The 27,575-nt window shown below is 42.3% G+C and overlaps 1 protein-coding gene across 1 annotated transcript in view; it reads left to right on the top strand.

Annotated features, from left to right (window-relative positions):
* Positions 1 to 27,575, top strand: part of LOC6537445 (serine-rich adhesin for platelets) — a 49,489-nt gene that overhangs the window by 21,609 nt on the left and 305 nt on the right. Inside the window, exons 3-5 of the mRNA XM_039375374.1 lie at positions 400 to 450; positions 10,924 to 11,103; positions 21,330 to 27,517. Of these exons, the coding sequence (XP_039231308.1) occupies positions 10,959 to 11,103; positions 21,330 to 27,517 (6,333 nt within the window). The 5' untranslated portion in view covers positions 400 to 450; positions 10,924 to 10,958. The remainder of the gene's footprint in view (positions 1 to 399; positions 451 to 10,923; positions 11,104 to 21,329; positions 27,518 to 27,575) is intronic.

Genomic DNA, 27,575 nt, shown 5'->3' with positions numbered 1-27,575 from the left:
GAAAGGCAAACAAACAGGCAGCCAGGCCAGCGCACACTTTTGGACACTTCATAAACAAGCGGGCACAAAAAATGGCCCAAAACAAAGCAAGAGCCCGAAAAAGCGAAATTCCAGCTGCAGTTTGCAGGCGAAAAACTTTCCAAGAAGAGTGTAATCACATTTTGAGCCAGAATTTTGCGGCGTAAAATTCGATTTTTGGCCACAAGCTAAACGTAAACCAAACTAGAATTATATTAATTGAAGCATACCAAAAGGAAGAATGCAGGTAGTTCAGGAAAATACCTTGCATTGATTTGGTTATTAATTGCAAGCAAACACTGTCTATTGCAAACCCCTTGATTAAACGGAACTTGTAATTTTACGTCGAGAACTCATCAGTGAATTTCCTTTATATTTCAGGTGTCGGATACTGAAGATACTGAAGAACTCCCAAGGTTGCGGGCCCAAAAGGTAAGAGATCTGAGGCTAATTGAAGGGGGCAAGCAAGAAAACTAGCAAATAGCTGGAATTCGGACAATTATTGTTCCCAGCATTGGTTAGGTCACGCCCTTAAGCCAATCAACTAAGTCAACAATACGCATACGCCATGTATGCCCAACATACACACGCCGACTGACCCGACACGAAAATTCAAGGCTTAAAATCTAACCAAATAAAGGGATTGTGATTGTGATTGTGAGGGGCAGCAGACTGACAATTATTATGGGAAATGTTTTTTGGGTCTGGGTACGTTGGGAACGTTTCATTGAATACAATGGCATTAACAACAATAACAAAGATGCGCACACAATCGAGCAAATATTTAGTGAAGGGAAATAATTTCTAATAGGTTTTCCTTCCAATTGAAATCGGATATTATGTCTGGATGAGGGTTCGTGTGTGCCTGTGTCTGTGTGTGTGTGTGTGTGTGTAAGTGGCTGATTGTGTTTACGCAATGTTTGGTAGAATTACACACAACTCCATGCAAATATTTGCGCTTCCTTTGGTTTTGGGCTACAACTTTTTAATTAAATATATACGTATATATATATCCCGCACTACAGCTGCTAAGCGATGGCTTAATAATAATAAAGAGTATACTGTTTTCCCATTTCATTTGCTTTAAGTCGCTTCCCCGATCCAAGCATTAGTTATGCAAAGCACAGACCAACCAGTAAATTAAGCCAAACTAATTTCCAATGGGGCACAGTGAAGGAAGACCAAGAATTTAACCATCAACTGGCGTTAAAGTTTGTGCGGCGAAATAAAGCTGTTATGCCGCGTAAAACAAAAAAAAAAAGGAAAATGATTGTGAGCAAATATTCCGAACGGCACGGAGTTCCTTCAGCTTCAAGGAACCAAGCTATATGCATACATGTGTGTTTATTTCACACCTGAAGTGTGATGAAAATATGACAACAGAACAGAAGCACATCCCACCTGAAGACAGGTGCCGAGTGAAAATTCTCCTGCTCTCTCGGCATCTTGAACGTGTGATTGTGGGGCATTCGTGCTTGAAGAGTTTTCTCCAGCGCTCTGCAAACAAACATAACTTGAAGCTTTTCTTTTGCACATTGCCATCCAGTTTTTGTGATTGCACTTTGAAAAACATCAACACAGAAATAGTGTCCAGGATTATGCTGATTTTTTAACAAACTATTTCTATGCAGAAAATCAAATTTTAACAAGGCATTGAAAAGAGCTCGCATGTGTCATAAAACAAGTTCTATAAAAACGTTAAAAAATCTCACTTGCTGGATTTTTAAAAATTATAAATTCACTTTTAACTTAAAATACATATTACCAAACTACCTGGTTGACATTGTTATTTGTTAAGTGCATAGTCGTTGGCTTTTGCCCAACATTGCAGATATCAAAATCATGGTCGTTTGTTGATACCGATATTGTTTTCATCCATCGGCAGCACTTTGATTGAAAATGCAAATAGCAAAAATAGTTGGCAAATATGTACAATCAGTTTGGCATTCAGCAAGCCGCCTTCTAGCTGCCTTCCATTCCCAATAACTGACACTCGAATAATCTTTGCCCCTTCATCGTGATAATCAACTTAATCGACAGCATTCCCTTGCAGACGTCAAAAAATCCGACAAGTCACCCAAGTTTACCCAACCTTCAATCTTCATATTATGTTATTCCCCCTATTTATAAGCATTAGCTCGATCATCGTCGAATGGGAACTACATATATATACACACGTGCAATAAAGGAAAAATGCTCATTTAATGCTGTATGAGAGCAAATATTTTTATGGCCTTGACAAATCAGTTTTCCTGGTATTTTTTATAATAAGCAGCGTGACAAAACGCCAAAACCCACCCACACAAAAGTCAATTGATTGGGCAGCTGCCGAAATTCCTTGGGGGCAGAGGGCGCAGTTCGATGGCAAAAAATAGAAGCCGTGCAAAATTCATTCAAACATGGCCCAGATTGATTTTGGAAACGAAAAAAGCACATCGTATACAGTTGCAGTCAAACAACTAGAACTTAAAAAAAATATTGTTTAAAATATTAAATATTACTTACTTTCCATTACTTGTAAAACTTATTAATTTAATCGTACGAAAGTTTTAAATTAGTCTTGAAAATTACATATATTTGCAGTATGAGAAATTTAATAGGTAACACTAGTAATTTGCCATTGGTTGTGTAAGGTCCCGGGATATATTTCAAACACACTCACGGGACGGCAGAGAAAAAAGACCAAATTTGGGTTGCCTTTTGTGAGGTGGTTTTCTTGTTGCGACAGCGACACGGCATTTATAAAAATCATACGCCCTGTTGTACCAGCAGCACACGGCAAAGTGCTCACAGGACAAAGGCAAACGGCAATATATTCGTATCGCTTGTCAGCCAACATGTTCGCGAACGATTTCCGCATACGTAATGTCGATTTTGACAAAAACTGTCACCTTCTCGATGGAATCTGGTGGCTCATAAAAACATTGGCTCCTTGGTTCCGGTAGCGGTTGAAGTTCGAAGCGGCAAATCAGAATGAATATCCATCATTAACAGGCCTAATCCACTTGCCGTCAATGCGTTGAAGTGTGAAGGATCCGCCCAGTTAAGCAAATCACTTGGCTATTGTCTGGGTGGCTCTCACCTTGCCAACTTTTTCGACTTATTGCTCATAATTAGAGGTGGCAGCTGGCACTTAACATGAATCAAGGATCAATTCATTGACAATAAGTTAGTTGATTTTGAGTGAATAAAGCGGAATGTACCAATAGATACTAAAATCTTGATATATTTTAGGGAATCACTAGCATGGAATTTATTTTAAGAATTAAGTGCTGTCTGGAAAATTAAATAAAGATAGAAGCTGAGAAAAACCTTCATTTAATTTGCCCAAAGCTCCTCCACCCGAAATACTCCTGTTCAGAGTTGTAAGTTGTCATTTGGCAACGCTTACACCTACGAACACATAAAACGCACGTCAAATGCGACAGGAAAACTTCAGGTTGACAATTGAAGGGGCGTGTGTGAATGTTTAAGTGTGGGGGGGCGTGTTCGTGGACAAGTCCTTCAATCGCTGACGGAAAAACTTTGCCCAATTTAAGGAGGCACAAAAAGAACCGAGTGTGCGAAGAAAAATCAAAGTGTACAGGTGCACAGAGAACTAACGCGACATCAATTTTATTGCTATGTTCTCTAAAAATCTATGTGCTTTAGGTAACAAGATTTTATTACAATTTTAACAGCCTTTGATTAGAAATAGTAAATATACTATATACCCACACTTTGATTCGGTGCCTATAGTTTTCAGTGTAAGACCCGAAAGAGATCAGGTATAAGCCAAGCTTAGGCAGATTCCGGCCGAGTTGGAGTTTCTTTGGCCAATCGCCCCTTGTCACTTGGCAACGATTTCGAGAATCAGACTGTCAATCAGCAGTCTTTTTTGTCGTGTTTTTAAGTCAAAACACAAAGAAAAAAAACCAACTAATTGGTTGAAATGCAGAGCAGTTTTTTTAGGGACAGCCGAAAAGTTTCACGCTTATTACACCAAGAGCAAAACAAAGCTGCGCGAAGCTAAAAAATGATGCAAAGATGGTGAGAAATTCATGATTCATTAGAAAAGTCAGGCCAGGCAAGTGCGTAACTTTTCAGCCACGTCCATTGGACCCACTGGCAGTTGGCTTGGCTAATTTAAATTCTTTTGGCGCCGCCAAAGACGCAACCACCGCGCCACCGAAGGCGGACTCCTATTGAAAGTAGTCGGGCATGACAGCTCCTTAAGCGCCTGAGTGATTGACATCAAAAAGGTCTACGGCAGAGTGAGCAGATAATATAATGAGCACCAACCCACTGCGAAAAACCTACTAACATAAAGATTAATTAGGGCAAAAGGCAGGAATATGCATTTCTATAATTATGAGTGGAGAAATCAATATATCAACAATAGGTTTATTACGTCTTAAAAAAAAAAACAACAAACAAACATTTAAATCATGGTAAGCGTTTAAGTAATTAAAGCAATGTCAATTTTCAAATTCAATTATTTGAATTACTATTAGTTATTTTACAACATTCTTCACAGAGCTTTACAGCTTATCCACTGAGATACGCTAAGTGCACATATGTACGCTTGTGGAGCATATAATTAAAATTGCTCATCATTAGGAATTTGTAAATTTGCCCAGGCTTATTGCCAAAAGTTAAAGCGGCCAATGCTGGAAGATTGAATGAGAGGGCAGTTTGTACAAGCGGTTTTTCCTTAAAAGGAAGTTTTCTAAGCCCACTAATGACACACAGAAGTAAAGCCGTCCAAAGATGGGGCAAAATGCCCATACTTCCGGAGAGTTGTTAGGGACAACGCTCTCGACACTTGTTCAAAGGCAATTTAAAAATATAAACGCAGCATCAGAACGCAGACAGTTCTTCAGGTTTCCCGCGACAACAAAGAAAAGAGTCTACAGTTTTTCTTATTTTTTGGGGGGCCCATCAAATATTGTGTGAAATGAAAGCCCAACTTATCCCAAAACCATCCCATCTGACAAGCGACTTAAGCAACTGGCTAACAAATCTCACTAAATGCGAAGACAAAAGTAAATGAAATTGCACTAAATCTATGGGGAATTTGTCTTTGGAAAATTTCAACCTTTTGGCCCAAAAACACGGTGGGGTTTCCGGGGATCTTTCAAGGATTGTGGAGCTGGGCTGGGCTGAGCTGGGCTGCCATCATCAAAAAGGTACGAACAGGCCTAGGCCAAAGTGATAAACCGTTTCCACTGACATTGCATATAAATCTGCGACAAAGTTGCGTCTGCCACGGATAGCTCCAAAATCGTGCCGGATTTGTCACGCCAAATCGCTGGAAACGCTTTGGCCTTGTTTATGCCCAACTTTCCTCCCACTTTTCCCTATTTTAGCTACCGAATTTCGCACAACAACAACAATGCGAGAGAGAGAGATGCTCGTAAATCTTTGAGTAGCTTATCTCCAACAAAACTGTGCGCTTTTTTAATTCGCTCGGAAAATGTATGCAAAACAGGGCCAGGAATATCAAGAAGAAATGAAACCGAAAAATGCACAGAGAAAATGCTAAATGTTTATTTAAAATGAGGCACATGTTCAACGCGGGGCGGGGAATATTATTTATAGAAGAAAGTCGGGATAACAGCTCTGGAAATTAGGTTAGCAAAGGCAATGTTTCACTCTCCGTTTCCGTTTTTCCCTTGGCCAAAACTTAGATCAACAACTTGTAAGCCGCTTTTCACTCGACACCCGCACCGAAAACATAGAAAAAAAAAAAAAAAACAAGAAAAACAAAAGCCAGAAATCCGCTTTCACATTTCCCAGCCATTTATCATAAAATGCCAACACAATGCCACCGATATGCAGACAAAACCAAATTCGAAGATTTTGTCTTCAAGTTGATAAACGAGATGTCACCGATAGAATTTTGTGTCCTAGAATTAACACCTCGCCGAATCGAATAACAAATTGGTTTATTGAAAGGGCCCAAGAACAGCAAACAACATCAAAGTTTTGCATCTAATTTGCCATTGTTTTGTCTGGTAATTAGGGTCTATGGTGAACGGAGAAATCAAAACACGAATAACAATGATAAATCTGCACCAAGATAATTCGATGAATTCATCAGACTTTGATGTGCCAAAAAATAATTGCATGCAAATTTATTTTAATGCATATTTACCCTCGTAATTGCTGCAAATTTACGTTTCATTTAATCGACATTGTCAGAGGGTCGAAAGCAGAGCAAAAGAACAGCAAGATGAGATGGTCGAGCATGGAAATACTCTTTAATTTTAGTCATTTTATTTATTTAAGAATTTAAAAAACTTGTTAATAATTTTATTATTTAAACAAACCGCTGATATATACTTTATGTATATAATTTAGAATATACAGCAAATAAGTTGAATTATATTTCATAAACTAGTAACCCTTTCAACAAATAAACAATTTAATCATAACAATACTTTAGTTAAAGCTCATATATTTGCAAGTGGCCAGCTTACTATTTTCTGTGTATAAGCAAACCATATATTAAAACACTCGATTTATTATTATCAATTAAACAGATAATCCCCATGAAGTTGACATCTTTATGAGCTCTGCCAGGCTCTACAGAATATAGAATATACCCCTTTTCCGCTGCCGGCAGTCAAATGGCGACTATGAAAAAGCGGCAAACAGATTATAACTCCCAACTGACATTTGGGGACTTTATTATTTGGCCATTGAAAAATGCGAGACTATCCGCGGAGTGGCATTTTTTTCTGTTGGCTTTTGTGGAGGGGTTTCGGGCTGGGTTTCGGGCTGGGTACCCAAGTGGATTTTAATTTTTCAAAGTTAAACAGCGTCGGCGACCCTTTTTTTCCCATTTTACCCATTTTTCCACCGCCAAAGGACCTCGCCTGACTGGACACTGGGAATTGTGGACCGAGCCGTGTTTGCATGAATGCCGAAGCGGGAGCTCATTGTTTACCTTCGCGACTTTGCACTGATTGATCCCTTGGGAGGCTCAGCACGCCTCGATTTCGTCCGGCTGCGATGGGTATAATTAATTTCGCTTTTTGATTTGCGATTTGTGCCCGGCAAAAGCATCGAATTGTCACGTAATTATATTTGCGTTAATGATGTTTTGGGCCGCGTCGTTGTCGCGACGGCCAGCGGAAAAGTCAATTAATATTTTTGGTGTGCGAACAACAATTTAGACCGCTGTGGCGCTGGTCGACTTTAATTAAAATGCTTTTGGCCGTCGTTTCACTGCATGCTGGGATTTTTAATTTTCATTGAAATCGTGACAACCGATTTCATTCCCTCGTCTTTGTTTGCATTCCACTCATTCTTTTTATCACATGTACATATTTTTGCGGGCACGCGACTTTAAAATCCCGCAGCCAGAATTGACCGAAATGGCCAGAAAAATGTTTGACCATTAAAGTATTTAAGCCTTAATTGGCTGTTAAACTCACCTTAATTTTATTGGTCAAAACTTGTTTCGGCTTCATTCTCATTTGCATTCGCAACTGAAACTGAGTGTGTTTACTAACGCATATCGAGATTATTCGAAGCTTTTATTTAACACAAGAGATAAGTTAAAGAATATATTTATATTTTATGACAATCGCTGCCATTAAAAGAAAGCGATTTATTACATTACACACCGGATTTCCACATCCAGAATCTTAGTAATATGTTATATAATTTTTTACCACTGTTATTTTATTATTCTGTAAGCATACAATGTAAAATTGGTGTAGCTTCGAAATGAAAATTCCAAAAGGAAAATGTGAACAAGCTGAAATAACATCACAAAACTAGTTAATAGACAATACGAGTGCATATTAAATTTTCAAGTTGTCCGGCACTTGACAGTCATGCTCGATGGCTGATATTATTCCGCCGCACACTTTACATAATATATATATGAAATACATTTAAATATATATATAACATACATGATTGCCAATAAAAGGGTGCGATTACAAATGCGTTGCACTCCATCGTCGGCTCACGTGCTGCATATTCATGTCCAGTTGTCTGAAGTGAAGTTGAGATATAGATTCCCTACACAGGGGAAAATTACCATAAATTAAAATATAAAATATATTAAAACATTTTAGTACACATTAAAAAGTCTTTATGATTGTAGCTACCACAAGACGAGTGGCACGCATTCTCACGTTTTTGGGCTTAAACTATTAAACTATTAAAGTTAAAGCTAAAAGTTTTGAATATCCAAAGATAAGAGCTTCCTGCTGGGCATCGGTATGAATTACTATTAATGGCGAGCAGTATAAATTAAATTTCATTACATGACGACGTCAATTAAAAGCACGTAAAACTCAATCGGCAATGACGTTTTTTAAATGCAACCAAGCCATCATCAAGAAGAATCAGATCCATGGCCCGGGGGAAATAATGGGAGGTGGTCGGCGGAGCATTGACGTTGGCTTAATGAGTCGGCAAATGGCTGATAAAAATGCAGAGTGAATATGAAAATCGCTGGCGCTGACACTCGTGACGTCGTGACGCGGCGCAAAGTTCTCGAAACTGACAGGAAACATTGATAAAAGCGCCAACTGACATTGCGTAATGATGGTGCGCCTTAATAGCCGGCTCATTAAACCAGGCGTGCATTAAAAGAAACAAAAACAGGACACAATTGGCAACAAACAATGAAAAACATGATAATAAATAGGTTGAATATCAAAAAATCACACTGCAATTGCGCACAAAAAATGAATTAACATCCATCAGATGAGAGAAAGAGGTTTTTTAATCTAACTTACTGCGCCGCCCGTATTTCACATTCGGTGATATTAAAAATCTAATTAAAACTTAAACAGCATTCGGTATTATACTCGTACACTCGCAGTGCGGAGGCATTTTCGTAAGCGCAGTAAAAACTCGTTTAAGCCAAAAGCCCATTAACAATTATGACTTTCCTTTGCCGCCCAAGTAGTTGAAACTTGAAAAGAGGAAAATGCACTGCCAGTGACGCAGGCACTGCCTTTTCTTTATCCCCACCCACCCCTTGGCTTTGTCATAAGTCGTCGACAGTTTTTGTCCGGCTGCCCGACTTTCCCGATTCACAAACTTATATATTACTATATATATTATATATAATAAGAGAGAGAGAGAGCAGAAGCAGCAACATCGCTGGCAACAACGCTTTCGCTTTGGCTTTGCTTCATTTTCAGTTTTACTTTTTCAAGTTTTAATTCTTTGAATTTTAATGACTTCTCGTAATAAGTTTTCATTTCTCATAATTTCTTGGGTTAATAGAATCTCTGCAGTTTTATGTGTATGGCTGCTGCCATACTCCATGTAGTGCAACTTTAAGTTCTATAACCGTGGGCGCTGTGCAGAATAAGAATTTTCAGAACCATTACGATTAAACAAAAGCAGAATGCACTTGAAATTGAATCGAAATAGGGGAATACCAGGTAATGGTAATAACACTGGGACATCTAAATTGTTTAACATTTTAAAGATTTCCCATCATCAATTACAATCCATTAAGCTCTACAGTTTAGAGCCATCAGTATTTCTATTTTTCCCATTTAAAAAACTTACGCTGTAAAGTAAAGCTCAAATACAAATAGTATTAGGTGCAATAAAAAGGTTAAAAACATACTTATTGAGCATCGAATTGAAAACAAATGCTCAACCAATTCAAGACCACTGTGCCCAGCTCATTGAAACTTTTTTTGTTACGAAAACTATAAGAAAATGGCAGAAACTATAATTATGGAGTTGACACAAAGTCAGGCAGCAGTTACAGCGACCAGTGAAAAAAGCAGACGACAATAATGACTCGGACGAGTCAAGAAGCGATGGTGGTGGTATGGGGTCCTGCGGCACGGCGAAACAGGACTATGTGGAGTCCTTGGCAGCCATGAATCGTATCGGAGGGGAAGCACTAGAAATGCATAAAAGTCGGACTGCATAAAGCGCAGCAGGACCGCAGCAGTTGACATTTATGTGGCACTGTCACTGCTGGCTTAAAGTAAACTTGGCCAACTCAAAATGGTCGGCCAAATGGCTGGTGGTGCAATGGGTGGTCTGCAAACGTGGTGTGAGTGGGCAGTGAGTGGGCAGTGAATGGGTAGTGAGTGGGCAGTGAATGGGTAGTGAGTGGGCACATCTTGGGGGTTCAGTCCTTGAGCAGCGCTAAATACTTGGCTTCTGATTGCAGCGCTCGGCGGTTGTGGCTAATCATAAATTCAAAAGCGACAAAAGTGCAACAGCAGTAACAATTAACTTATTAAATGGCGGAGACAAAAGCGAGGGAATGTGAGCATGGAAATCGTGGAAATGAAACCGAACGAGGCGTGAAGATGGCTTCCATGGGGTGAAAAAAGTTGTCGCAGAATGGAAGTGAAAATGGGGACATTTCCTCATGCAATGCACCCTGCTACTCACTCTACAAAAGCTTAATATAATTTATCGGTTTTCGAAGGGAATGACAGTTACATTCCTTTAGGGAAAAACGTCCTTCTCAAATTGTTTATTGTAATATGTTTTTTGATAAAATGTTCAAAAACACTTTTAAATTCAATATCGATGTATTTTCTGTTAGAAAATATGTATTCTAACGAACTTACGTTCAGCTCTCCCTTCCGCTTAGCACTTATTAATTAATTATATAACTTTTTAATTATTTTGCTGCACAGTGTACAAAGTCACCTCCTACGAGAGACACTCTCTGATTACGCGAGACATTTGCTAATTAGCGAAATTGATTTGAGTTTTATGGTGCGAAAAATTACGCTGCCTGGAAGTGCGGGAACTTAAGACTCGGTGAGGAGTACCAAGTCTAATTGAAAGTAAATGTTTTCCGTTGAATTCACTGAGTGGCGCTTAGAAATCAAACTGTTTTGCCCCGGGACAGGGAATTTCAAGCAAATATCTCAACACTTATATCCGTTTTTTCCGACACTCTCTTTGCAGCTGTTGTGACATTTTTTTGGCAAAGCAGAAACGCAATGGCGCCAAAGACGCCGCCATTTTCACAGCTCGACAAAATGGCGACAAGGACATCCACATCCACATCCACAACCACATCCACATCCAGTTGGCTCTGCCGCCTGCTGCTATTCGGCTTTTGCATTGGCGCCGCCGCCGCCCGAGGTAAATATCCATAAACATTTATACAAATTCATTCGCAGCTTGATCGCATGAAATGCGCCAGCATAGATAGCTTTTGTGGCTTAAAAAAATAGCGATATTTATACATACGTATACTATATAGTCGGGTGCATCCGACAAATGAAAACAGCCACGGCACCTGCGGCCTTATGGTGTACAAAAACTAATTATGTATCTGTCAAAATCGAACGGGCAAACAATGCCTTCCGCTTGTTTCGGCGTGTGCATCGAATACCGCACATAAATATTATTAATTAATCTGATAGTTGCGCTTTAAAAACGGCGTAAAATTCAATTAAATTTATTTTATGGGCATGGGCAAGAAATCATTGCATATCGCGGGCAGAGGTTTTTAAAGAGAATTAATTCAATCCGTAACTTATTAGTTCTTATAGAATTTCATATTCTTTTTATCAAATCCTAAAATACTATATATAAGAGAACTAAATTACAAGTGACCCTATAAAGAAAAATTCATGTTAGATAGTTAGTTAAGTGTAAGGACAATGATATTCAGAAAAACTTGCTAACAGTATCAGTATCAAATCACACGAAAGCGGGTTACTCATTCCACGAAATGAAATTTGCACCCGCATTTTAGCCAAAAACTGAATCAACAAAATCCCCAAATCAACTAAAATGCACAAAGTGACGAGTCAAAAAAATCAGACGACACATATGTAGATACATATGTACATATCTATTTATCCAAACGGTGTTGCAGTTGACGGTGGAAAAGAATTGCACGTGATACCAGTGAACGATTTAAAAATCAGAATTTCCCTGAATCGAAGAAGGGGCGGCTGGCAATCATGAGAATTTTATTGCAATATTGCGACAATTTTTATTAAAATTTTAGAATTTTCAATTTATTTAGCACTTGAACCAGCAGTCGGTGCGCCCGGTCGCCAGAATTTGGCTCTTTGATTTGTTGCAGCTGCGTGATATTTGGTCAGCAGATATTGGCCAGTAACGGAACGGACACTGTACGTGATTTGATTTCGCTTTACATGCCGGACTCTTTCCGTTTAGTCAGCACAATATCGCCGCTGGCAAGTCCAAGTATTTTGTAGTTTTTTGCGAATTTGAGGGATTCAATGCAATTTGTTTGGCCATTTAAAGCGAATCGAGAACAAGTGGGGAATCGAAAGTGAGGCTAATAGAGTTCCAATTGAATTGGTCATTTTGTTAATATTTCGTAAGGGCAACTCGAATGTTTATCGGCCAGACAGGCAACGATTTCGCATCCTCCCACTTACAGGGAATAAATTAAGCAGTGTCCCCTGATAACGACTTGTTAATGCTCTTTTATGAACACTTCAATTGGTGAACGTTTTTAAAATGATCTACTTACTTATCTTACTAGTTGTTGCCCACACTGAAAGCTATTCAAAGAAAGTGGCTTGTTTTTCAAAAGGGTCTCAACTTCACGGGAGGACCTCTAGGTTGTCCATTTGCTTCCTCTTCTAGTCGGCGGGTCTGTCAACACAGTGATAAGTTTTGCCGTTGCGGCCACCCCCAGTTCTTCTGCATCCTGTGTCTCTGGCCTGCTATCCTGCTGTCCTGCGACTCCTGTTGACCCAGGCAAATGCTAATTTTATTATGACAAATGCGCCGAGTCAGGTAGAGAGTTTTCCATTTTCAACTTGCTGTTTGGCAATCACAAGTCTAGACAACACCGGCTCCTTCCATCAAGGAGCTGCCTCATTTATTACGAACGCTAATCTAACAACAATCTGCAAAGTGCTTCGAGTCATTGGTTCGTTAGCTTTGGCTTTATAAACGATGCTCCCGCACTTATCCCATAATCGGAATCAAGCTACCGTCTTACCCACAACAGCTTCTAAATCACGCCCCACGATGGGGTCTCTAATTGAAAATGATCACCGGTTTCCAGCGGATTCGCCCCACAATTACTTCCTAGCTGCGCTTAACCTAAGTAGACAGTTTGTTAGCCTGTTGAACAACATAAACACGCCTCCTTCAGCAACGCAAGCAAACCTGAAATTTGAGGGCAATGAAGATCTTGCAACCAGTTCCGGATATAAGTATCTGAATCTATGTATCCGCGCCTGCGTTCTGGAGCTGCGTTCTTCTGACTGCCTCTGCAGAAGATTTCCCCCACTTCGGTTGTCAGCTCTAATCTAAATAAGCGATTTGTCTGTGCATAACTTCGGCTCAGTCCAAGAAGCCAGTCACATGCCAAGAAGGACATGGAACAAAAAATAATAATTTAAAAATTTTTATTATTATATTTATTAAAGAGATTGTGATCTATTGATACCCCCCAAACTCATCATTAAATTATATTGGTATCAGTATACGCAGTTAAATATTTTTTTAAAATATTCCTTTAAGTATAAGATACGTTTCTTTCTCTGTACTAACTTCTCCCAGTGCACAGTCGTTTGTGCAGCTAGGAGTTAAATAATAATTTGTATAATTTATTCGAGGAACTCTTTTCCTGCGCAAGTGGTGGAATTTACAAGGCGATAGCTTCTTATGGCCAACTGATTTATCGCACCGGGATTTCTCGTGGAATTTCTCTTGGACGAGGAGTAGGGGCATAAATAATTAACACGTGCATAGCTTGAATTGCAATTTGCGACGGGCTGTTGGCATTTTTATAGAAAATTGTTGACTCTTTGATTGTCCACTTTGAAACCCAAGATGCTGCGATTCTATTCTTTTCTGAGAAGTAGCGAATAAAAGCACTTCCGTAAAGTTCTCAAGTGTGGTGCTTTTGTTCTTCGCTAGAAGTTCACTGTCTACCTTGGACAGTCGAAACGTTTAATTGTTTATTCATGGCATTGTTTTGCTAGCTAAATGAATGTTAATGACCTATTCGAGGAAGGTAAATATTTAATTGATGGGAAGTGTTGAACTACAGCTCTTCAAACTCAATTTGAATTTTATACTTGCAAGACTGCATGGCTGAAAAGAAAATAAAATGAAATTGTAGAAAAGTCAAGGATGGAATGTATTTAGAATTGGGAAGCAGTTTTCATAGGTATACGCTTACATTTGTTTTCTGATAAACAACCTTGATTGAACCACCTGAGTGACACATAAAATAAGGCTAATGATACACTAGTCCGTTGGTCTACACTGGTATGTTTTATTATTATTGGCACAAAACTAACGCAATAAAAAAGTTTGCTCTGATATAACCATAAACAGGACAAGAAGAACTCCAATTGCCGCAACAGTGGGCAAGGATTTGGGGTCTCATCAGCGGCAGCTGCTTTGATTGCCGCACTCCAAGTTTTCCAGCTTGCCACAGCTGACTGTGCCAACAAATTCAACTAATTGTCAGCAATTCATTTACAGAACTCAATGTAACTTTGCCCCACTCCCTTGTCGTGTATTTCAGTAATTGCTTCGGCACAAGCGTCTTCACTTTCTTGAACATACGATATGTACACCTCCATCACCTATTTCCCTCATCCAATTGTGGCTTGTTTCTTGGTTGACGTTAAACAGAGCTAAAAGGACCGAGGACTTTGAAATTTTACACGGGTTTCTACTTGTCACCAAATGTGCAAAAAAGTATAGCGTTTCAGTAATGGATGTTTTAGAAAAATGTTATCTTTCGAAGAAAGATGATGGTGAATTTTGAACAAAATGCTATGATTTAGTTTCATATCAAGTTTGGGAAGTAAGATCCGCGACCTTCTCTTCAGGTGATCTATTTATTTACAGAAAGTGTCCTTTTTTATGAAACTTCTTAATATAAAATAAAGGATAATGCAGCTTTTTAATTGCTCTTATCCAAAAACGACGGATTGCGAACGGAAAGCCATTTTCCAGAAAGGACCACAGACTCCTTTCCTTTAAACCATTCCGCTTTAGCCCTGCTCGTACATGTTGTAATTGTTATTATTCTGCTGGTATTGCAGCAGCTTAATTGAAAATATTGTGTGTGTCTGGCTCTTTTGTTTGGATGTGTTTAGCTACAGCCGGGGGCCTCCTTGTGCGCCACTCCACATCTCCGCCACTCAGGCACTCCCTAAATGAAATTAATTGAGGAGCCCGGGGCCAGGCGAACACACTCCCCCAATTGGCAACTAAATTTGCGCCATACATATGTAACTTTTTATACGCCCAATATCCGGGGGCTATTGTTGCAGTGTAGCCAAACTATGGGCATAAAAGGGGTGTGGCACGAAAGGGTGTCGGCCTACTCCGATATGTGAATACAATAGCTGGAAAGTTGATCAATTGTTCGGTAGTGGGTGCTTTCTTTGGCATATGTGCGATTACTTGAAGGGAACTGTGGGAAAACTTTCGTTTGCTTTAAAAAGCCGAGTAAATGTACGCAACTTATTAGCCATTAAAACGAGTCTGTATTACTGAATGAAAGCAACCAATTTTCCCACATGACGGTCAGATAAATATGTAACTCCGCTAAGGCCACGAAATTTGAGGCATATCGAAGCACAACTTGATGGCAAATTTATTCGTTATGCCCGTTGGGAGAGGAACCCAAAGTATGTGGGTGTGTAAGCGGAGCACTAAGGCCTCCTAATGACATTAGCTTTCACGCAATGTGATTAACTGTCTGAGCAAATTGAGCAGCAAACAAAACATCAGGTTGCCTGGCACACAATTCATTACATGACCACCTCACCGCCAGATCAACGCTATATATACGCCTATATATCTTTAGGGCAGGTGGAGGGCACGAACTACCTGCTAACACGCCATAATCCCATGGCAAGGACATAATATAAGTCGGGCAGGAAAACTCCAGTGATAATAATGCAGCCCCAAGGAGGTCAGCAGTGGCAAATGAAGTAACTTGGCCAGGCCAAGTGACTAGTAACTGGCCGAAAGGACTGGATAACCGGACACCCAGTTAAGTCCCGGCTAAGACGGGCACGTTCCACTTTCGAGGAAGCCATGGACTGACCTTCACCTTACGAGTTCTGTAACTCCGCCCACTGCCCCCACTTAGCACTGTAAAAGCCTTTGCTGTTGCTTTCATCATAATTTCAGTTAGCAGCAGTAGCGAAATGGCCAACATTGTCTCTGCGCGTGTGCTTTTATGGGTACCGGTTTCGTTGTAGTTGTGTGCGTGTATCCTTATGCAATTAAATTAAATATTAAACTTAATTACACTGGGAAACTAACACGGCACGGCAGCAGTGCCTGCGAGAGCCTCCGAGAGCCTGCGCTCCACAAAGGACCTCCTTCGTCCTGTCAAATATGCCCAGCACCAGGCCTCAATAATGCAGCCAGGAATGTAAGAAATAATGAAAGTCAATTGTCAGTCAGGCCATCGCTAGATTTTTGCCTCCACCACCCTGGGTCTTGAGTCCTGCGTCTTGAGTCCTTTCTTCCTGGCCAGAAGACGATGCTCTTATCGTTGCTGCACTGCACGGAAAGTATTTAAGGTAATTTCGGTAACAGACTCAAATTGTGGTAAATTGAACGCTCTGGCTTAATTAAATAAGTATGAAGGTATTTAATAAAGCAAATATAATTCTAATTCAAGTTGTCTGGTTAAATAAGTTAAGTAAGTATTACAGCCTTGTCTTAAAGGAGCAACAGTGAACTCGATCCATAAGTTGAATATAAGTTATAAAATTCAGTTTTTCAGTGTACCTTAGATGCTTTTGCCTGAAACCGTAATGACAATGTTGCTTTCATTTCGTGTTCCTGTTGCCTGCTAATTGAATTTAATGTAGTTTAATTGAGACGAACGTGATTGTAACTAAAAGCGCTTTATGCTTAATTTACCGGCAGGATGGCAGGTCCTGGGGACCCAGATACCCACCCTCCCATTTGGAACGCCTTCTCGCCATGAGTGCTGCGGGTGCCTCTAAATAGTTCAAATTCAAATTAATTGCTCCTAGTTAAAGGCAATTCCCAGCGAGATGGTTACGAGATGGGGGGGGAGTCGGTTTCGGGTGGTAAAAGGCATTTAAATATTTAACATTTTACTGCCAGCTGTCGTCAGCTTCTGCGACAAGTTTATCCAGCGCAGCCGCATCGCCATGAATAATGCATAGTGGCGATTGTGTCACACGCTGCGTATGAGTAATGACTGGAACTGCTGGCCAAAGCGAAAATCCTAGCGAACAATCGATGTCCTCAAGGACGTTGCCAATATTAAAATTTGCTCGAGCGCAGCGCAGCGCGAAATTCAAATGCATCTGGCGCATCGCATTCGAAATCGGTGCTGAAGTAGAAAAAACTCAAAGGAGACTCCGAAATGAAGCCCGACAGATGCCAGAATTAGCGCGAAGTTCACTCATTTTTATTTTCTGTTTCATTTTCATCCACCGAAGCTGTCAGAAAGCAGTAGCACAGGATCAGGAAAAGAAGCCGTAGAGCACTGAAAGAAACTCTTTAAATTACATTTGTATATATTTAAGGTTTTTCATGTGAGTTTAAAAGGTATATTCGACGTAGATATATAGTGAATACTTCAGGATTTCATAAGCATGCTAAGCTTCTCTACCAATGACTAGAATAGATTTTTTAACAGTGCATTCGCTGGAGCAGTAGAAAAAGCTGTCATCTTAGAGAGAGAATGGCTAAAAACTGTCAGGCTGCATAATAAATTGAATTTCCTGAAGCTGGTCATTTGCCACCATGAAATTTGAGCGGAGCAGGCGGAACTGAATGAAATGGGCGTGGCATAAACATGTACTTGAAATGAAAATACGGCTCTCCACTATATCCCCATTCCGGAGTCCGGAATCCGGACTATTCGGACTATCCGGCCAACACGTACGTCCACTCGCTCGTTTCAACACAACGGCACAGGCGTAAAATGCCACCAGAGGCAAATGAAATTACCGAGTTGCCAGCCCGACGATGCGATGGGCGAGAGCTCAAAAATCCAAATATCATATTTACAACTTGCAACTACAAAGCCCTCGGGAGTTTTCCAGTTGGAGTGGGACGGAGTGGGATGGATAGCGATAGAGCAGATGGAGAAAACAGACATGGAGTTAAGGATATTAAAGGATGCGACAAGCTTCTAATGTCAGGCTGCTAACTGACATTCGAATTACCCCTTTTTATGGCACTCCCTAAGCCAAGTAATGGAATCATGTCAGTAAAATCATTTAGCCGGATGCTAAGCTGTAGAGCTCGGATCGAAAAACAGTAAATACATGCTCAGTAGGAAAATGAACCTAAAAAACTCATGCAGAGAAAAGACATTTAAGCTCTAAAAAAATAGATAATAAAATATATACAATTTTTAACGTTAGGTGAAAAACTAAGAGCGTTCAAAGGAAAAACTAAGTTTTTATTCAAACGTTGTTAACAGTTAAAAAAGGCTTGTACTTGTATGTGGAAATAAAAATAAATGTATACAAATAAAACAAATGTATACCTTAGCATAATAATTGCGCCCAAAGTGGACCCACATTCTCACCAACTCCCTTTTTTACACCTTTAGTTCATATCTAAGTCAGTTAAATTTGAAAACCCCTGCGGTGGTGGTATCAAAACAAGGCCGCAGCATCCGGCACTGAGTATAATGACTAAACTTTTAATGACTAATTTAATGTAAAGTACCATTGCGACTGCTTGCAACAAATACACACGACCACGAAACAGCCCAAAGCGACAATGTAACGCTCAAACGGCCCCAGTTGACATTTTGTGAGACCTCCAAAACAATCAACTATTAAGAGCAGGACTACAGTAGGTCATTTAGAAAGCATTCAATTTATCTAATGAAAATGGAAATTGCAAGCATTCCTGTTCAGCGAAGCAAACTCTATGGCAGCCAGTCGCGAATGGAAGCGTAAAACCGCACAAACCAGCGGCTCACTAAATATTTAATTACCAAGGAAAAATCAAGTGAAAAATGGGATTCACTATTTGTCATTTTCGCCATCTGGCTGACCCACGAAAATTATGCCTACACTGTACAAAAAAAGGACAACAGAAAAAGGGAAAGTAGAAAGGGGCGTATTCCACACAGTGCAGAACGTGTACTTGTGAATGAATGCTTTTATAACTAAATTTTCGTAAACCGTAACGTGCTTAAATGTTGAAAATTGAAATTTTAATGCAAGGGGCATGTAGAATATGGAAGCGGGGAGGGGTGCCTGTTTTTGGGCGGCTTAATGGGTGTTTTTGGGTGGTGCGTGGTGAGCGGTGCCGGTGGTGAGTGGTGCCGGTGGCAATGGCAATGGCATATCCGAAACTATTTGCGGCCATGCTCTGCGGTCAGATTGTGGCTAACCATGTTACGCCTGCTCCCGGTTGGCAGATGCCAGGGACTACTGTATACAGTATACATACATATGTATGCTTTAATATATATATGGATGTGGGTAGCAGAGGGGCGTCCGGCGGGTTGGAACGCACAATTTTGCGGTCGCATTGCCGCGCCCTCCTCCTTCGTTTCATTTTGCATAAGTTCTAAAGTACACATCATATATAATTAAAATCGTAAAACGGTCAATTTTCCCTCAACGCTGGAGGACGGCGGAGTGCGAGGCATCGGCATCCTTGGTGGCACACACATCTTCACCGCTCCATTCTCCAGGCTCCATGCTCCATGCTCCATCCTTCGCCGCCATCTGGGTAATGGGTTTAGCATTTTTGGGCTTTCGTGTACAAATTGAAACTTTATGTTTGTTTGCCAAGGGGGCAGCGGACCAAGAGCCGTGTGCTGTGAGGCGTTCTATTAAATTAGTTTGCTGGATTTTCGGCTGCAGTCGGGCAAAAGGTTACATGGAAAATTTAAGCGCTTTACCAATGTTGCAAATGGGCGTGTAAATACCGGGGGTCATAAGGAATTAGTAGGAACTTAATTATTTAAATGCTCCTTGAAAGTGTTTTTGAAGATGAAGTTACTCTAATCAGTAGGGTTCTGATATACCATCATTAGGGTATTAGAATTTGTACCTTATTAATTTTTCTAGAATTTAATACTTCAGATTTTATTTGTATTAACCAGATAGTTCTTCCAATCAATTTATTGCAAATTAGTTTCCATTTGTGCAATCATTTATGCTCGCCACCAAACACGGAATGTTTCATCAATCTGACACACTTTCTCGCCCAAGAAATATTCCCCTTCCCTTGCTGCCAAACCACATTTGCTATAATTAAATTTTATGGCCATTAAATTTGGCAATTTTCATAAGAAATATATGGCCTACGACCATTCTGGCCATAAAGCATTGGCCAATGGCTCACACACTCTGATAATCGCAGCGGGAAGGGAAGGAAGGGAGGGAGAGGAAATCAAATATATTAGGCACTGACTGATGGGAATTTATGCCTAGAAAAGCTCTAATTTTAAGCCGCGCATTTACAATGTTCACAGCCCGCTGGCCTTCTTTATTGCCACCAAACACTTGAAAAAAGAGCTGGCAAAAATCTGTAGAGCTGGGTAAAAAAAAAACATGTAGAAGGAAAAACACATACTCACAATTCATTTTCAAAATGAATTTGTTCCGCTGTAACGGCCATAAATGCATTTAAATTTATTGGAAGGCAAAGTCTGCGTATGCCACCGCCAAACAACAACAAGAAGAACAACACAAAAAATTGAAAAAGAGGACTCTCGCACATTGAATGACAATAAATTATCAATTTTATTTTGACAGCGCGAAAAATCCCGCAACGAATAACGAAAAACGAAAGACGAGCGCGGAAAATGTCAAACGAAATTGAGCAAAATATATGTAGATAGCTGTGTCCGACATACAAGTACTATATCTATATAAACATGCAAACATACATATACATATGTATGTAATATATGCAGCCGGCAGAATTTGTGACAGGAAGTTTCAGTTCAATGGTTTGTTCCAGCGGGCGATTTCAAATTGCCTGGCCATATATATTAAAAAAAAAAAAAAAAAAGTATGCTAATTTGCAGATTGATACTCTTCGTTTCGAAAACAAATTGGAGACAGGACAGAAGTGCATTTTTTACTTCACATAATAGTTCACTCAACGCAAATGAAGGTTTATTCAATTTATTGTGTTTGTTCGAAAGTGTCAATTCGATTTGTTTTATGTTTCAATTTGAATCCAATCAAGTGCAACATAAACTCTTCGCACCCTGGGATTATATTGTTCGACTTCTCATAGGGATTGCATAACAAACGTACTTTCTTCAATTGTAAAAGGGAATACTCAAACTGAATTAGGCCATTAAACTGTTTTAAAACTCGCAACTTAAAATCCCCAAAACTAACGACATTTCACTTCCTTCATTACAGACATTCGATCGCCGATGGACCAGACAGACGTGGCCTTCTACTGCCCTGGAGAGGGTCTGTTTGCGGACGACTACGATTGCCGGATTTATTACCGCTGTGAGCGGCGTTTGGGGCAATACATCCAACCCTACCTCCTGGCCTGTCCAGAGGACGCGGTCTTCTCCCGCACCCTGCGCATGTGTCTGCCACCAGCGATGGCTGGGCGGGATGAGTGCGTTGACCAGGCGAACGAGGTGAACGAGGTGAACGAGGTGGACGGCGGCAGCATGGAGAAATGGGAGCAGGACGACTACGGACAGGATGACCATAATGCGATGCTTAACCTGGCCGTCACACCTGCGGCCAATGAGCTGCGAACATATGCGTCGACCCACCGTCTGCCCACAAATTACGGTCTGGCTGGTCTTAATGGTGTCTCTGTCATATCCTTCTCCAGCTCCTCATCCCTGCGCGCCGTTGGATCAGCGGAGGAGGATGGCATAATATGCCGGGATGATGGCTTCATGACCGATCCCAGCGACTGCACCGTGTTTTATCGCTGCATCTCGAACGGCCGAGGCTATAACAAAATCGGCTTCCGTTGCTCAGATGGCACGGCGTGGGACGAGTCCCTTCAGTCCTGTAACCATATGTTTGACGTACGTGCCAACGGAGGATGCCGCAATCAAGCTGCTCCACAGAACGATGGTTATTATGCCGGCCAAACGTCAACACAGTCGTCGCAGACGAGTTACCAGAACTCTACCGCCAGCAGTCAGCAGAGCTCGTCCACCAGTTCATCGAACTCCTCTCAAAGCTCCAGTTCCACATCCAGTACGACATCCAATTCCAGCTCAAGCCAAGAGTCCTCTACGTCCAGCAGCAGTCATCAGTCGTCCAGCTCCACGTCCAGCAACAATCAGGAATCCAGTTCGGAGTCCAGCAATAGCCAGGAGTCTAGTTCGGGATCTAGCAACAATCAGGAATCTAGTTCGGGATCTAGCAACAATCAGGAATCTAGCTCCACATCCAGCAGCAATCAAGGCTCAAGCTCTCAAAATGCTGGCAGCAACCAAAACCAAAGCACCGGCAGCAGTCAAAGTTCCGGAAGTAGCCAATCCTCAAACAGTAACAGTAACCAGAGCTCCAGCAACAATCAGAACCAAAGCTCTCAAAATTCTGGCAGCAACCAAAACTCGGGCAGCAACCAAAACTCGGGCAGCAACCAAAACTCGGGCAGCAACCAATCCTCTAGCAACAATCAAAACTCCAGCAACAATCAGAGCTCTGGAAGCAACCAGTCCTCCAGTAACAATCAGAGCTCCAACAACAATCAATCTTCCGGCTCCAACAGCAATCAGAGTTCTTCAAGCAGCCAAAACACCAGTGGATCCAATAAGCCCGTGCCCACCGAGTGCGAGGATGAAAACACTTATATCCCTGATAAAGAAGACTGTGCTAAATTCTACAGATGCCGCCAAGATAAGGACGGAAAATTGGAGCAAGTGCCGTTCACCTGTGGTCCCGGTACCGTTTGGAACCAAGTGGATAAGGTCTGCGATCTACCCACCGAGGATCAAAAGAAGAAATGCAACATTCAATCGGGCTCGTCAACTGGTAATAGCAACTCTGGACAGCAATCTAGTGGAAGCTCCTCCAACAACCAGGGCTCTTCAAACAGTCAATCCTCAGGCAACCAGAGCTCATCTAACAATCAAGGCTCGTCAAACAACCAAGGCTCCTCTAGCAATCAATCTTCCAGCAACCAGAGCTCATCCAGCAATCAAGGAACGTCTAGCAATCAAGGCTCGTCAAGCAATCAAGGGTCTTCCAATAACCAATCCTCAAGCAACCAGAGCTCATCCAACAATCAAGGCTCTTCTAGCAATCAAGGCTCTTCTAGCAATCAATCTTCCAGCAACCAGAGCTCATCTAACAATCAAGGCTCTTCTAGCAATCAATCTTCCAGCAATCAAGGCTCGTCCAGCAACCAATCATCCAATCAAGAAAGCAGCCAAGGATCATCGAACAATCAGTCCTCCAATCAAGGCTCATCTTCATCGTCCACCTCCAGCAATCAGAGCTCCTCAAGCACTAGCAATAATTCTACGAGCACTCAAATAAAGCCATCCAATCCCGATGGAGACTGCCAAGATACGGAAACATATTTGCCTGATAAGAAAGACTGTGCCCGATTCTATCGCTGCGTAGAGAATGGCAGCGGTGGCTTCAATAAAGTTCCATTCGACTGCTCCCCTGGAACGGTCTGGGATCCTGATACGAAGGGATGCAACCATCCAACGGATGTGCAAAAGGAGCAATGCAAGGCTATGGCCAATGGTAGCGGATCATCAACCAACCAGGGATCTTCTTCCAACCAGGGTTCCTCTTCCAACCAGGGATCATCTTCCAATCAGGGTTCCTCTTCCAACCAGGGATCATCCTCCAACCAGGGGTCTTCTTCTAACCAGGGATCATCTTCCAACCAGGGATCGTCCTCTAACCAAGGATCATCTTCCAACCAGGGATCGTCATCTAACCAAGGATCATCCTCAAGCCAGGGGTCTTCCTCCAACCAGGGATCATCATCCAATCAAGGTTCCTCTTCTAATCAGGGATCATCTTCGAACCAAGGATCCTCCTCCAACCAAGGATCGTCCTCCAACCAAGGATCGTCTTCCAACCAAGGATCTTCTTCCAATCAGGGATCCTCTTCTAACCAGGGATCATCTTCCACTCAGGGATCATCTTCCAACCAAGGATCATCCTCTAATCAGAGTTCCTCCTCTAACCAGGGATCATCATCAAACCAGGGATCTTCCTCTAACCAGGGATCTTCTTCCAACCAGGGATCATCTTCCAATCAGGGATCATCCTCAAATCAATCTTCTTCGTCCAACCAGTCATCGTCGAATCAATCCTCTTCCAATCAATCGTCGTCGTCTAACCAGACTTCATCATCTACTACTGAGGGAGCTTCATCATCCACCACACAAAAACCCTTTAAGCCGGCAGAGAAATGTGAGAGTGAGGAAACTTTCCTGGCTGACAACGAGAACTGCTCCAAGTTTTATCGATGCGTGGATAATGGTAAGGGCGGCTTTTCAAAAGTATCATTCACCTGCCCACCGAACACTCTATGGGATCCTGAGGCCAACAGCTGCAACCATCCTGATCAGATCCAGACCAAGCCACTTAAATGCAAGAAGGTGGTGAATCAAGATGGAAGTTCGTCTAACAGCACCAGCAGCTCCTCGACTAGCTCCTCTGCGAACCAAGGATCATCTTCCAACCAGGGATCGTCATCTAACCAAGGATCATCTTCCAGTTCATCCTCCAGCAGTGGCTCCTCCTCCAATACGGGTACGGGTTCAACCTCAAACAGTGGTGCCTCTTCCAACGGTGGCTCATCGAATCAAGGCTCCTCCTCCAATAGTGGCTCCTCTTCTGGTTCAAACTCGTCTGGAAATGGATCCTCATCTTCGTCATCATCATCTTCATCATCATCAAGCAATAACAATAATCAAGGTTCATCCTCATCGTCCTCCAGTTCATCCACCTCTAGCAGCAGCTCGTCTTCATCCAAACCAAATCCTTCAGAAACCTGCAAGGTTAATGGACAATTTATTGGCGATCGTACGAACTGTGCCAAGTTCTATCGCTGCGTCGATAATGACAGAGGTGGCTTCAGTATGGTACCCTTCAGCTGCGGTCCTGGCACTGTTTGGGATGCCGAACTGCAGGCCTGCAACCATGCGTGGGCAGTAAAGGAATGCGGTGGTATTGCTCCACCTACAACTTCCACTCCGACGACCTCCAGGCCCACAACCGCAAGCACTTCCAGACCTTCTGACCCATCGTCTACATCGGGACCTTCAGGTCCACCCACTACCTCACGTCCAGTGACTGTCAGACCAACCACAACCAATTCTCCATCTACAGCTTCACCCACTCAAACAACATCTCCTGTTACTCAGTTACCCAATACGGATGGCAAATGTAGGTCGGAGGGCTTTATGGCTGACCCCAGTAACTGCTCCAAATTCTACCGTTGCGTAAGGAACAACAAAGGCGGCTTTACCCCAATTCCATTCCAATGTGGATCTGGTACCGTTTGGGATCAGGATCTGCAGACTTGCAACCACAATTTCAACAATTGCAATACTGGCACTGAAAGTACCACCTCAAAACCACCTTGTGAGCCAGCAACAAATGGAACATCGACCACGTCCTCGACCTCCAAACCTCTGCCCACCACGACTGATTTACCACCCACTTCAACAACTCCGACTACAACAACCGAAATACCACCTACTACAACAACTAGGTTGCCTCCTACTACAACAACTGGCTTATCTCCGACAACAACAACTGGGTTACCACCGACTACAACTAGCTTACCTCCCACTACAACTGACTTACCTCCGACTACAACAACCGGACTACCCCCAACTACGACCACAGGAGCTCCAACCCCTACAACAACAATCATTCCGGAACCTCAAACGTCAACCGTAACTTCAAGCCCGGAAATCACCACGCAACCACCGTCTACAACCACTATGAAACCTCTGCCAGCGGGCACGGAATGCACAGGTGAGGGTTACATGGCCGATCCCGAAGATTGCAGGAAATACTACCGATGCATCAGTGCTGGAACCTCCTACAGAAAGTACAATTTCACGTGTCCCAAGGGTACGGGGTGGAACGAAGAAGTTCAGACCTGTGACTACATGGAGAATATACCGAGGTGCTCGAAGTTACCCGCTGAACCAATAACTACAACACCAAGTGAAGAGGCCAAGGATCCTGGAAGCACCACTCCACAGTCAACGGATGAGCCCACCACAGTGACGAAACCCATTACAAAACCCACTGAAGAACCTTCAACAGAAATGCCGGCGAAGCCGACGACTGAATATCCGGAAAAGCCAACTACCACTCCAGAGAAGCCGCAGAAACCCACTACAACCGAGTATCCTCAAAAGCCAACCACCACAGAAAAACCTGCTCCAGAGAAGCCCCAGAAACCCACTACAACCGAATATCCTCAAAAGCCGACCACTCAAGAACCCACCACCACAAGTATTCCGGGCTACAATCCAACAACCACGTCCGTTCCGGGCTATAACCCAACAACCACACCTGTTCCGGTAGAAACTACAACCGCTACTCCGGGCTATAAGCCAACTACCACCAGCGAACCTATTACCACGACCACATTACCTCCTACAACCACCGACGCCACTCAAGAGCCCACAACCTCAGCAAAACCTAAACCCACTACAACCACGGAGGGTCCAGAATCCACCACATCTGAAGGTTCAGTAACCACTCTTCAGCCGGAACCACAGCATAACTATAACTGCTCATCGGAGGGATTCTTCCCAGATCCCGAGGACTGCAGTCGCTATTACCGTTGTGTAGATGCGTCCAAAAACGGCAAGTATCAGGTTTATGCCTTCAAGTGCGGTAAGGGAACTGTTTGGGACACGTCCACCGAAACCTGCAACTACGCCGATCAGGTGTCTGGCAATTGCTCATCTGGACAAACGACCACGCCAGGAACTACTACGGAGCCTGGTACGACGGAGAGTACAACCAGCTCTGGGAAGCCAGAAACCACTTCGAGGGCCCCAGAAACAACCACAACGGGAGCTCCTGAAACCACCACCACATCATCTCCTGAGACCACCACCACATCTTCTCCTGAAACCACCACCACATCATCTCCTGATACCACCACCACATCTTCTCCTGAAACCACCACCACAGTGGGCCCCGAAATCACTACTTCTGGCGCAACCACCACCACTGCAACACCTGAAACCACTACTACATCACCCAAGCCAGAAACCACGACCATATCTGGGGAAGAACCCACAACGACGCAGTCCCCTACCACCACAGAGAATCCTACTCCCGGTACCAACACCTCCGCTCCTTGCCCCGAAACCGGTCCAGGACAGAATGTGTACGTCTGCCCCACTGGATTCCGTCGGCATCCGGAGAAGTGCGGCATGTTCTACCAGTGCAGTGAAAGTGCCGATAGTAACGACCTCAACATCGTAGTGTTCCAATGCCCCAATGGAACCGTCTACCAAGACAAGTCCTGCAGCTGTGGCAAACCACCGGCGGGTGACAAGTGCTCCAAGGATATGAAGAGGACCACCAACTTGTTTGACGAGGAAACGAGACTTCAGAATGTGGTAAGTATCTCTAAAGTCTAGTCATTCCATACAAAATAATACAATTTATTTGTTCACC

This window comes from Drosophila yakuba, chromosome 3R (assembly GCF_016746365.2).
Source record: "Drosophila yakuba strain Tai18E2 chromosome 3R, Prin_Dyak_Tai18E2_2.1, whole genome shotgun sequence".
Taxonomy (NCBI): Eukaryota; Metazoa; Arthropoda; class Insecta; order Diptera; family Drosophilidae; genus Drosophila; species Drosophila yakuba.
The sequence above is the reverse complement of the archived record's forward strand: the minus strand, read 5'-3'. Positions and strand labels throughout refer to the sequence as shown.